Source organism: Jatropha curcas, chromosome 11 (assembly GCF_041381405.1).
Source record: "Jatropha curcas cultivar XTBG-Jc1 chromosome 11, XTBG_Jcur_1.0, whole genome shotgun sequence".
Classification (NCBI taxonomy): domain Eukaryota; kingdom Viridiplantae; phylum Streptophyta; class Magnoliopsida; order Malpighiales; family Euphorbiaceae; genus Jatropha; species Jatropha curcas.
The window spans coordinates 6625537-6638835 of NC_143161.1; the positions used below are offsets into that span (position 1 = coordinate 6625537).

General features: G+C 31.9%; 2 protein-coding genes across 2 annotated transcripts; both read right to left on the reverse strand.

The window, feature by feature from the left end:
* Positions 1–331: 331 nt before the first annotated feature.
* LOC149492442 (protein SIEVE ELEMENT OCCLUSION B-like) lies at positions 332–5593 on the reverse strand. The gene is made up of 7 exons (XM_089716334.1): positions 5352–5593; positions 4430–4531; positions 3541–3983; positions 3286–3461; positions 2792–2916; positions 1791–2288; positions 332–1208 (listed from the first exon to the last, which is right to left on the reverse strand). Exons 1-7 carry the CDS (start codon positions 5493–5495, stop codon positions 561–563), a joined length of 2136 nt encoding a protein of 711 aa, XP_089572460.1. The 5' UTR covers positions 5496–5593; the 3' UTR covers positions 332–560.
* A 2208-nt stretch (positions 5594–7801) lies between these two features.
* LOC149492443 (protein SIEVE ELEMENT OCCLUSION B-like) lies at positions 7802–12582 on the reverse strand. The gene is made up of 9 exons (XM_089716756.1): positions 12332–12582; positions 11557–11652; positions 10990–11453; positions 10796–10908; positions 10569–10705; positions 9981–10472; positions 9382–9892; positions 9159–9304; positions 7802–9072 (listed from the first exon to the last, which is right to left on the reverse strand). The coding sequence occupies exons 1-9, from the start codon at positions 12554–12556 to the stop codon at positions 7975–7977; spliced, it is 3282 nt and encodes a 1093-aa protein (XP_089572882.1). The 5' UTR covers positions 12557–12582; the 3' UTR covers positions 7802–7974.
* Between the last annotated feature and the right edge of the window lie 717 nt (positions 12583–13299).

Consider the following 13299-nt stretch of genomic DNA (forward strand, 5'->3'; position numbering starts at 1 on the left):
ATATATAACCATAGAACCAAAGTTGAAGCTTTTGTGATATAGTTTAAATTAGTTGAATTTATTTGCATTTTCCAAAAAGATTAGTTAAATTTAACTGTGATTTGAATAATATATAAAAAATTTTCAAATATGGCTTTGAAACAAATATAGTTGGAATAAACTTATCACAATTAGCAAAATGCATCTAATATTTGTTTTAAATATATTTTAACGAGAAAGAAAAAAAAGGGGGGGAAATACATATTCTAGACAAATAGAGCAACAAATTCAAATAAAATTACATAATATATTACAATAATAAAAAATCAATAATAATATTATGATTGAAAAATTTAAAATTAATAAAAAATTATATATTAAAACTATGCATTGCATAGCATGGGTTTAACACTATGATTAGTATAAAGTACTAAAATATTATTATGGTAAAAATGAGTTGTCAATCCATTAAAAAAAAAAAAAAAACAAAACAAAAAAAAGAACAAAAATTGCAAACCATGTAAAATCCACTCCAACTTTTCTCTGCCTGTGCATGCAAAAGTTTGTTACAGGTATTTCTCTTACGATGGTCCATCCTCGTAGCAATAAAGAAAAGAAGTTTTCCTGTCCATGGTGCAATGACACTCAGGACAAATCATTCTCCGAGGTATCTGACTTCGGACAGCAGCCGGAAAATCGAACCGAAAGCAAAGGTGAGCCACATCGTCAACACTTTTAATAATCTTATCATAGTGTTCCTTCAAACAATTACCAAACTCCTTAGTATCTAAACTGTCCTTCCATTGATCAAACTCTTTTAAAGCACGCAGAACAATGTTACTTTGTCCATTTACAAAAACCTGCGATCCCTTACCAAACAAGACCCAATCGCCTTCTCTGTCATAATTAATAACTTTCTTGATTTCTTGCAAAATAGTGTCATCTTCATTATCATCATAATTTGCCATCTGAATCCTGGAACTCAACATGCTTTCTATTCTTGTCCAGAAGATCCATGATTCTGTCACTGTATAGTAATAACTATTCTCTCTGACTTTGTTAATAAGTGGTTGGAGCTGATCCTCAGGTCTTGCGTTTTGACCAACATAGACCATCTGTAGTTGAATCGTTGCTTTATTTGCAACTTCCCGTGCAGTGGTTATGAAATCTGTCAGCCATTCAATTTTGTCCCCTCCATACAAGAAAATGTACTTCTTATTCTCTTTTACCTGATAAATAAAGGGTATAACCAATTAATCAAATTATATATATACTTTAACTTAAGGACTAATGAGCCAATCAGATGGTCTAGTTTGTCCTCTCTATTGCAGTAACTTGGATGCAACGTAAAGATACCTTGGAAATGGTTGAAAAGTTTTAATAAAATGGAAGCTCCCCACTTGATTTGTATTCATATTTTATTCAACTTGGTTAGAAGATATAAGAATGGATTTGCTGATTTTTTCAGTTAGTAAGGGTGTTAAGACTGCGATGGACTTTTTAGCTTGGTTGTAGTTATTTTTATTGCTATTGTAAGTGAGTTTTTTTCTTTTTTTTTTTTTTTTGGGATATTTGTATCTTTTTTTCTTAACTTAAAAGAATGATAGGTTTTTCCTTATCAGGCTGTATTATTTTTATCAGATTTTTATTTAATATTTTCAGGCTAGTTATGAGTAGATTGGAGAAGATTATTGACTTGTGATAGATTCCTGTAAATCTAAACTATTGTTGGTTATTTAATTCTAGTAAGAAAAATTTTTGTTGCTGAAAAAAAAAATCATCAATTTGTTAGAAAGAAAAATAATAATTACCCAATTAAGAATAGTACGGTCGATGCTATCAACGAGAAGCTCAAGACCCCATTTCTCTTCATTCCATAGTTTTTCTTCTCTAGACTTAGTGAAAGGGTAGGCCTTGTCCCTCCAAATCCACATCATGTGGATAGCGTTAGAGCAAACTACATCACCTCTAGAGTCAAGCACCACCATGATAGGCTTGTCCCTGAAGCGCCACACATCTTTGATCAATCTATTCACCTCCTTAGATAACGAGTTTGGGTCGAACAATGTATGCCAACTCATTTTAGATTTCAATTGCTCAAATTTTTCTTTCATCGGCTCATTCTCAGGAGTGTTAAGATCACAGTCTACGATTGGAATCCAAACCATCTCAATTTGAATATCTCGCATTGTTCGATGATACCTGAACTCGTAGAATATATCTTGGAGAACTGAAATTGCACGCTTTGAAAGGTCTAGATTGGAAATTAGCAATATAACTTGCTTCCTTCTCAGCACTTCAATATTAGCCTATTCATGCAAAGCAAAACAAGAGTCTTGGTTGTGTTAGGCTTCAAAATGTATAAGCTCCGTTCAATTAGATTGCAATTGCTAATAGTAAATTTATAGTCAATGGATATACATTTTTTTTAATTTGGAGTTTATGGGTTTACAGCTAATTTTTGAAAATGTATCAAAAAAAAAAAAAAAAAATTCAAAGATTTATATATGCATATTTATTTTTTGTGTCAGAGATGAACCGATTTGTATAGAAAAAAAAAAAAAAAAAATCCAAAGGTGCATCCCTTACTCTCAGCTCATATATGCATTTAACCACTACTTTCTGAATTTTGGTTAGGGGCGAACTCTAATTTAAACGAACTCATTTCGGATTGAGCCAATCATTGGGGCTAACAAGTATATATATATATATTCCTCCATTAACAACTTTTTTTTTATTATTATTTCAAAAACGATTGTTAGTGACTAGTGATAGATATATGCGCTAGCTGGCTAGAAAAGCAAATCTTTACCTCCCACCGGCCATAATAAAGCTTCTCAGCAGGAATCAGAATCTTGAGGATCTCCATGTTGTCCTCTTTATATGTATCAAAAACATTCAGAAGCTTTAGATACTTTTCAAAATTCTTCTTCTCATCTGCAAATACGTTAAATTCAATCTTTCATTAGATCTTATATATATATTTATATATATATATATATATAAGTATTGGATTGTTTTGAGATTATTATTTAGTTACTAATGATGAAAACGTTACATTGAAAATATATTAGTGTTGAAAGTAATTCGAGTTTGTATTTTAGATTGTCCTAATTATAGGAACTTATAAACCGCTAAACAACATTTTAAAGGACTACTATATCAAAAAAAAAAGTTCTATTTTTTTTTTTGAAAAAAAAAAAAATACAATTTTATCCATTTTTTAAAGTATATAGATTACTCATGTATCGGCATAAGTAAGTCTTTCCCTAAATAACATTAGAACGTGTAATTTAAGTAGCAAACCTGTGTGTTTCTCACAATAATCTTTATGCTCCGTTAGATACTTAATTTCGTCTTTAAGTTTTGTAGTCAGGAACGGTATGTCCTCAACTTTGCCTTCACTCTCAGCTTTGCCTTCAGGTTTCCCTTCTGATCCCTTAGTCTGGAAGCTCCCCACATCGTCCCTAATACTCAGCTCCCTAAAACACGATATTAATTTGGCTCAGTCCTCCATATTAGGGTTATAAATTATAAGTTCAAACACTAGTTTAACCATACTTTTGAAGCCCCTTCCCAATTATATGGGTTAGGCAAGCCAAAACACTCCTTATTGTCCAGTAGATAGCAACAGGGATACGTTCGAGACCCTCAGATATTTTTGGATCTTCCAGGGACATGTAAACAGAAGGTAAGTCCCTGAACTCGATCACAAGGTTCGACACTTTGATCGTTAGTTCCATCAGATATTTAATTTCGTTAAACCGAGTATCCAATTCAGATTTTTCAAAATATTTTGGGAGTCCGAAGATTGCCAATGAGGTCTTGCTAAATTTGTTCGAGATAGAAAGCTGCTGTAGTAAAAGAGAAAGTGTTACACAGCTCAAAGCAAAAGCTGCCATTGTTAGCACCAACTTTGCATCCCAATCAAAATATTTTAGCGTTCTGAATAATGACAAAGCTGCTTCATGGGGATCTCCTTTTCTGATCGACTGAGATGAAATCTGCAATTCATTTTTAGAGTCGATTTCCAAATGGTGAGATCCTTAATTAATAAATTTGATTGTAATACTGAAAAGTGAAAATCGGATAAAAAAGAAAAAAGGGTTAAGAAATTATTATCTGTAAAATGCACCACATGTGAAAATGAGATGACTAACAATACATATTCAGATATATTTCCTCTGTTGAACCGAATCCGGATTAATCGGCTATGCCGAATACCGGGTGGTTTACTAAAAAAAAGTTTGACCATTTTTTAATTCATATTCATTTCATTAAAACAAAGTTTAGTGCACATATCTAAATAAAAGTAAAATTGAAATAAAATAATTAATGCTAAATTGATTTTTTAAAAGTATCATTTAAATGAATAAAAAAAAAAGTAAAAAACTATCAATAACAGTTGAGAACGAAGGGAGTATATATAAAACCAATGCCATTCCAAAACCTGAGAAGATATTTGGTCAATAATAGTTGAGAGGGATTCCTTAGTATTGGTAAAGATGCTCTGAAGGCTCGTAACCTCCATTTTCTTGTCCGATAGCCTACCCTACATGAAGTTAATCAGAAGCAATTAGTTCTGAAATATATATATATATATATATATATATATAAAAGAAAATTTAATATAAAACTCTTACTGTTAATCATAATTAGCATATGTTAGTCTCTGTTACTTTAAAATTAATGTTTTATCTCTCTTAGATTTTTCAATTACAAACTTTTAGTCCCGGTTTACAAAATCATGAAATTTCACTATGCTTTAGTCATTGATGTTTTAGTATCTATTCGACAATGTTAAGTGTTTTAGTAGCTGTTAACTATTCTATTACCTATTAATTACCTATTAATTTTTAACCGGTAGCTGTTAATAGAGCAGTTAGATTCAGTAAAAATAGTGGCTTAGCTTAAAATGACAAAAAAGACATTAATTATTTAATTAGTTGAATTCGGCAAAAAAAATAATGATTAAATGATTGTCAAAAAAATTAATTAATCTCTGTCAAATGTTAAACATTAAAAGTTTAACTTTTATAAAAAAACTCACTCAAACTCTAAAAGCTATGGTACATAATGCTAGATAAAGTTTTAATTTGATTAAAATGGTAAAAGCTAGCTCAAAAGCAATTGCTGAACAAGCCTTCAATTATATAACACTTTGATTTAAAAATTTTTATTACAGTATATCCTAGTACTTAAATTATTGTTACATTATTTGACCATTTGATTATTTCAAAAAAAAAAAAAAAAAAAGTTACTCTAGAGAATAAAAATGCTAAATTTGAAAATAATGAAAACCAAAGTGCTAATTATGATAAACTCAGGATTATTATTGAAATTTATCCTATATAATGTAAGAAGAAGTTTACTTGAAGAGCGGTACGACTGAGGATGTCTTGAACGACAAGTAGAAGAGATTTTACATTAAAGTCTCGGCCATCAGGATAATGAGTTTTCTGCATTTGCTTTATCCTTTTGTCATCCAAATCTGCAGCTGCAGATTGGGTCGTCATCGCGATCTAGCTAGTATAGCACTACGGGATATGGAAGGTTAATTTAGGTTAATGTTTCGAAGAGAAGGTAAGAATCAAGATTGTTTCTTGTCGCTCTAAACTATAGCTATTGCATCATATATATATATATATATATAATCTGAAGCAAATGGAATAAAGATAACGAATAATTGAGTTTTAACTAAATAGTAAAAGATTTGTCTTTAAAGCTATAAAGTTCATATTCAAAGCCCTAACTGGGGCTAAGATAGGCAAGAACAAAAAATAAAGTTAACAAGAAGTTTAGTGATATTAGACATTTTACTTTTATAGCATTGGAGAGGAAGATTTTAACTTTTTTTTTTTTTTGGGGGGTATAAATGCGGAGCAGGAAGATTTTAACATTACTTGCTAAGATTTGAATGTTAAAGCCAACTTCTAAAATTGTCATGTATTATGTCAATCCTATCTTAATTTTGAAAAAAGAAAAGGAAAAAGAAAAAGAAAAAGGGAAAAAGAAAAAGAACAAAGAAATGGAGTAAAGTTGCCTTGGAATCAACTTCCTTGCTTGCATTGTAATTAATTAAAAATCATATAAAGCTAACAATGTGAAGAATGTAATGTAGTAATTTTGCTTATTAGAATTTGGGCACTATACCTCCAACTTAATTTACCATAAATTTTTAGAATTAGGATTTTGTACTTGACCATATATTGTGTTTAAAAAAGAGTGCAAAGAAAACATTCTTTTTTTTTTTTTTTTTAAAAATATTGTTTGGTGAAATAGATCTATAGCTATTTTTTTTTTTAAATTTCTTTTTGGTTTTTAGTATTTCCAAGATTTCTCTTTTGGATTGGCGGTTGGCTTACTTACTATTAAGCCACTCCAGTAGTTTTGGTTATAGCTTCTCTATCTAATTCCTTATATATGATATTTAGGTGAAGTTAATATAATTACTTATTAATTATAAAATGATTTATGCAAATAAGAACTTTTATACACATAAAACATATGAAGTTTATATATGTATATATAAAGAAGACAAAGATGATAAAATTTTTGTGTTCTTACCTAGACCAGGATGTATCCCATGGATTAAATTAATTAATGAAAATAAGAATTTTTGTAAATTTGGTTTTACTTTATTCTTTTTTTTCCCCTTGTGTATGGTAAGAAATTATCCTTATTTTAATAAAAAAAAATCTTTATTTTTATTAATTTGGTCTATGGGTGAGCCCATGGATCTAGTTTAAATAAGACAATCACTTTTATTTATATGCTTTCACGTAAGAAGTAACTAAGTGACAATGAGCCGTTGATTTAAGAATCCTTTTAACAGAAGTATAGAATTGTAGATCTTATGTACGCTAAGGCATTGTCTAGTGGTAAGTGTATATACGGCCTGACAATAGATCCATGCTTCAATATCGTCCCCAATACTAAAAAAAAGAATTGTAAATATTGTTGCTGGAATAATAACTTCTCCACACCCTTTAAATATAGGGAAAATTATAGTACGATCCCTATAGTTTGCAAAATATAGCTAGTCCGTCCCTGTCTTTTTTAAAATATACTAATTTGCCCCCTATATTTTGCTTCCGTTACACTATTAAGTCATTCGGCCCAATTTTTGCATCTTTTCTATTAAGTCAACAAGAAAACACGGAAGTTAAAAGAGAGATACTAAAATTTTATACTAAAAAATTACATTATAGTCCCTATGGTTTGAAAAATACAATTAGACCATCCCTGTATTTTTAAAAATAAAAGGGGTATTTTTATTATTTCATAAGATACTTAATAGAAAAGATGTAAAAATTAGACGAAATGATCTTGTAGTATGACAAAAGTAAACTATAAGGACATTTTAGTCTATTTCCTAAAAGCAGGGATGGACTAGTTGTATTTTCTAAATCACAAAGATCATACTGTAATTTCCCTTAAATATATGTAATAATATATAATATAATATATTGTTTTATTGAGACAGTTTTTAATTTTTTATAGGATCAAAGAGGAAAGCTTTTTTTTTTCCTCACATATTTTACTGATCATGAACTAGAGTATAATTATCCTCGTATAGTTGGTCTTTCCATTAATATAGAGAGTGAGGTCTCAGATTCGAATTCTACCACAAAAATTTTCACCACATTGATTTGTAACAATCATACTATGAGCATAATAACCACTGTAATGTAATGATAATTGCATAGGTTTGTCGGCAAATTTTGCCGTACCATGTAAAAATTTTATACCTCCTTTATTTTGTTCAGCTATATTTGTTTTTATCTTATTGAATTGTATTGATAGTCTGCGAATCCACAAATAATCCTAACATACTTTGAACTTAAAAATATTGATAATAAGCAATGATAGCAAGAACGGCCTATTGGTTGTTAAACAAGTTTATACTTTTCTTGCTCGTAAAACACAAAAACCAAACAAATTAATATTTTATCCTGCAGAAATTGTTGTGATTTTGAGTCATTAATTGTTTTACTACACATGGCCACAACATTGGAACGTTAACTTCTCCACAGTTCCGCGACAATGCGAGCATTCTGCAGTTTCTAGATTGGTGGTAGCAAATTCAGGAAGCACAAGTTGGAAGCACTTGTCCAGTTTATGATAATCCACAAGCTTTTCTTTAAGCGTTGGCAGAAAGCCATTTTTTAATGCTTGTTCTTTCCATTCTTCTTCATATTTCAACAAGCATTCCAAAATATCACTTCCCTTGGCAGTGACCAAAGCACCAGGGCCTGACCCTTTACTCATTAGAGCCCATCCACATTCTCTGCTATCGAAGCTAAGTAGTGTAGTGAGTTCCTTCATTATAGGATCATCTTTCATGGATTTCCCTATTTGATATCCTGTATGCCATATACTCTGTAATCTAGACCAGAAGGACCAAATTAAAACTCGTTCTTTCCAGCAATGGCTGAGTTCTTCTTCAGTAATTTTTACAATATTACTCGAGCATCGCTTGTTTAGATTGCTCATTCCCACGTACAGCATTTGCACGCCGATAGCTGCAGATTTTGCAACTTGTTTTGCGGTTCTTGTAAAGTTGCGAATCCATTTTATGTCCTCTCCCCCATAGAGACATATTAGGTTATCTTCTTGTTTCCACCTTTGAATTATTGGATCCAGATCATTTGTAATCAAATCAAGACTCCAACTTAAACCCTTCCACAAGACTACTTCTCTTGAAGTGGTAGCTTCTTCTTTTGAAATGGTAGAAGGGATCGCACCTTTTCCCCAAATCCATATCAGATGCAATGCATTAGGTGTTACAACCCTTCCTTGCTGATCAAGCGCTACAAGAATAGTCTTTTCCTCGTAACGCCAAACTTCTCTGATGAATTTAATTGCTGCTTCATTAATCACTGATGGATGGTACACCGAGTACCATGGCATTTTCTCCTGTTTGTACTGGAACTCCTTCTGTGCAAATGCGACCACAATTGGGAGCCATACAATCTCACACTCAGTTTCTTCATAAATCGTCGCAAGCCTGTTTATCTCTTTTTCCGAGATATTACAGTCCGATATCAGCAGCAATAGCAACTTTTTTCTTTTCAGAAGATCTATGGTAACCTGTTTAAGTGAATTGCACAGAATATGAACAGTGTAGATAAACAATAATAATATAGTCATAGCAGTAAAGGGAAAGTAGATCAAACCCTCTGCTTCGTTTTCCCATAAACAAGTGGTTGCCAATAATCTCTAGCTGAAACCAAAGCCTTGAGAATCTCTAGACAGTGTACTTTCTGGGTCCTCTCAAAGATGTTTATAATTCTTTCATAAGATTTGATATGCTTATATACATCTGCAATATAAAACAATCGATCTATTTTAACATCAACAATTCCAATACTAGAATGACATATAAGTAAATTAACTTACCAACGTGCCCTGGGTTCATTGTAAGGTAATGCTCAAGCGCACCAAGGAAATCTTGACGTCTTATGTTGTCTTTCCACTCACAAAAATTAACTAAGCTATCCAAAATATGTTTCCCTTTTGCTTTGATCCTGAAATCTGACCCACGACAGATAACAGCCCAACCACCTCTACTGGAACCCATGTTAAGCAATGAAATAATGTCTTGCATTATGAGATCCTCGTAGATTCTTTTTCCCAATTGCATCCTTGAATGTCCCATGTTCTCCAATCTTTTCCAGAACTTCATTTGTTTTTCCTCTGTCAAGGAATATTTCAGTTTCAGATCTTCTCTTTCTATGGTTGCAGTATTGCGTCTCTGTCTTTGCTTGTTTGGTTTCCATTTCCCCAAATAAATCATTTCCAAGACAACATCTGCTGCACTTGCGACGGAAGGTGCTCTAGTAGTGAACATCTTGATCCACTCCATGTCCTCTCCTCCACAAAGGCATATGCAATGCTGTCCTGATTCAATCTGATAACAATTCCATAGAATCAAACAAGAAATAAATTATTGTAACAGGAAATTGATTTGAATTTAAGAATAGGATATAGTTTAATACACTGTCTTGAATTTCTGGATAGAAGGGAGCCATTAGTAACTCAAGAAGCCCCGGTGTTTCTTTCCACTGAGATTCCTGTGCTGATGTGCTAAAAGGGTAAGTCTCATACCCCCAAACATATATCATGGGAAATGCATCTGGGCAGGCAACTTGTCCTTGTGCATCAATCACCACAATTATACGTTTCTTCTCAAAATGCCACTCTTCTTTTGCTAACTTGATAACTTCTTTAGCAATCAATGAAGGTCGGTGCACTGTGTGCCATTTCATAGCTCTCTGCTTCTTCATAAACTTTTCTTTGGTCTTCTCACTCTCCCAATCCTCTGATTTATCGATGATTGGGAGCCACACGATCTCTAATCGACTTTGTTGTGTTCTTTTGGCTCTGGAGTTGGAATATATGTCTTCCACTATACTAATATCTTCCTCAGAGATGTCTAGATCTGATATGAGCAATAGCACCAGTTTTTTTCTCAGTGCTTCCAGGTCAACCTGTTTGATTTGGTTGTCATCCAGAAAACAATTAACAATCAAATAGTTGCATTTGATTGATTAATTTCCAGCAAAGAAAGGAAATTTATTAAGGACCTGTTTTTGGTCCCACATTAGTGGTGCTTGATCATCTTTGTAATGAAAGAGTGCTTTCAGAATATTCATGTTGTCAACTTGTGGAACTTCCATTAGGCTCTTGATTTCATTCAGAAATTGATTGATCCTCGCTTCCTCTGCATTATATATACAATTACAGATCAAATACTAGAAAAAAATGCAAACTAATTGATGAGCTTTGAACCAGTATCAGTTTTCTTAATTACCTAAGGAGGAGTTTAGCGAATCTTGCCGCCAAGACTGAAGGATTTGTAACTTCTCGTAAAGTTTATTTTTCAAGGTCTCTAGTTCATCCTTTTCTATGCTTGAAATTACATACCTGAAATCAAATATTAGAACCATCTTCAGAAATTTAGAGAGCAAAGAGAGCTGTCAGTCAATTATACAACGGAAAACATACTTAAGATTCATGCTGATGAGACGAGTAATATTTGATGCACAAACCAAGACACTTCTGATAGTCCAATAGACGGTGATTGGGATAACTTTTGAGTGCTCAGAATATGGTTTTGATGACTCGTATGATTTATCGAGTTGGCTGAGTTGGTCTTTCACCATTTGGATATCAATGATGCACCTTGTCACAGACATGATTGCCATTACAAGATCATTAACCACCTTCAGTGGAGGAGAAAGGAGGTCGGGTTGCCTGTGGATATCAGCTACTTGTTTCAGGATTGACATTGATTCAGCAAGTTGGCGCGATGAATATATTAGAGCTAGGTGCCAGCATTCCCCATAATTTAAAGCAAAAGCTGTTAGAGTCAGTATCAGTCTAGCCTCCCATGAATATTCGTTTAGAATCTTAAATATTGACAGTACGGTGCCGTGTGATTCTCCTTTGCTTGAAGTGTTATATGCTATCTGAAAATTTTAAATGTAGTGATTATGTGAACCCGGTCTAGCCAAATCTAATCTACATATGATATATATATATATATATATATATATATATATGATTGCAAACCTCATAGGAAATTTTATCCAGTTTATGATTGAATCGCTCTCGCAAGTAAATTACTTCGTCTTGGTGAGCCGCTTCTTTCATGTACGCTTGGATATCCTGCAAAAAGGAAAAAAAAAAAAAAAAAGGAGTTTTCAAGTTTAAAGTTTATGATTAAATAAGAAAATTTGTATCGATTGGATATGATCTGATTGAATTTTTAACTAATTTGAAGTCTTAAGAGTAGGTATGACCATGATACCAGAACCGAATCACTTGTGGTTTCTAAGATGGTTGAAACCACTGGCTTCGATTTTGTTCCAATTTTGAATCAAAATTGAATAATATACTTTAAACTTTTTAAAATATTTTTTTAAGATTCGCAGCTTTAATTAATAAATAATAATAATGACAATAAATAGCACTATTGAAAAAACTAAACCAATTTAATAAAAAAATCTTAAAATTTATTTTAAAAAATTATAATAAAACAAAAAAAAAATAAGTTGGGAGTTTCTTTAAAAATATATTTTTTACGATTTCAAACTGAAATTGCTGGTTTTAAATCAAAATCACTAATTTCAGTTTTAAAAATGAAAAACTAGACCTGAAATTTAAGTTTACAGTTTCGATTACGGTTTAGAACCAAAACCATTGACTATGGTTTAGTATCAGTTTGGTTGTTATTCGGTTTCGATTTAAAATCAAACCATAGTCATCCCTACTTAAGAGAAACTACCTATATCGTGTAGCCTCCAATGTTAAAAAAAAAAAAAGGAAAAAAACTATTTTTATATACCATGACATTGCTGGTAACATTTCGGATGGCACGGTGAAGGATGTCCTCCACAAGATGGAAAAGAGGGTTGACGTTGAAGTGTGGCTTCTTTTGAGGCTCAAGCTCTAGGATCTCCTCAGTAATTGATTTTTCCTCAGGCTCTAACCCTAGTATTCTTTGCCTGGGTGGATTCATCTGCTTCTTCGGTTCTTCCACCGAGTTTGCTGTTTTAATTTCAGTACTCATAGTTCTTGGAGTATTTTGAAGCACAACTGAGTCACTCTTACTGAGTTTATATATGTTGAAAAAATGTGTGGAATAAGTTCCTTGCTTCTATTGCAATTAAACGAAACTTATTCAAAGTGAGCCAGTTTTTGTGGTCTGGTCTCTTTACTCTACCATGACTGTGCGGCCGTGTTTCACGTTTTGGCTAGCTAGTTACTGTTTGTGAGTCCAAATTCTGATTGCAAAGCTTGTACAAGGGAACGTAAATTTATTCACACATTTATAAGTCTTATCCTTGAAGAAATGGAATAAATTACTTGCTTCTGCTGCAATTAAACTCTTGAAAGCTTGTAATTGACATAGGCCTGGATATCTCATGGTTAATATCCAAAAAAAAAAAAAAAAAAAAAACCTTGCATTTTCTCTTAATTAATTTTTGTAGATTGAACTTTCTGCAATCTACATTTGAGGTGATTCATTCATTTTTTTTTATTTTTATAAAAAATAAAAAATTGTCAAATTTAATGGAAATACATGTGGTTAAGAGAACTCGAACTCACATAAGACTTAATTAGCAACTTTGTCATCATCTTTAGTAAAAGACTAAGAAAATTGAATGTCTAATAGTAAAGAATTCATTTATTCTTTGAAATAATTTTTTTTTTAAAAATTATGATAATCGAAAAAGCTAATTAGAAATGGATACACTCTGTAGTATTCTTACCTTTCATTTGTACATAAATGCTTCCTTTACAATATCTCAA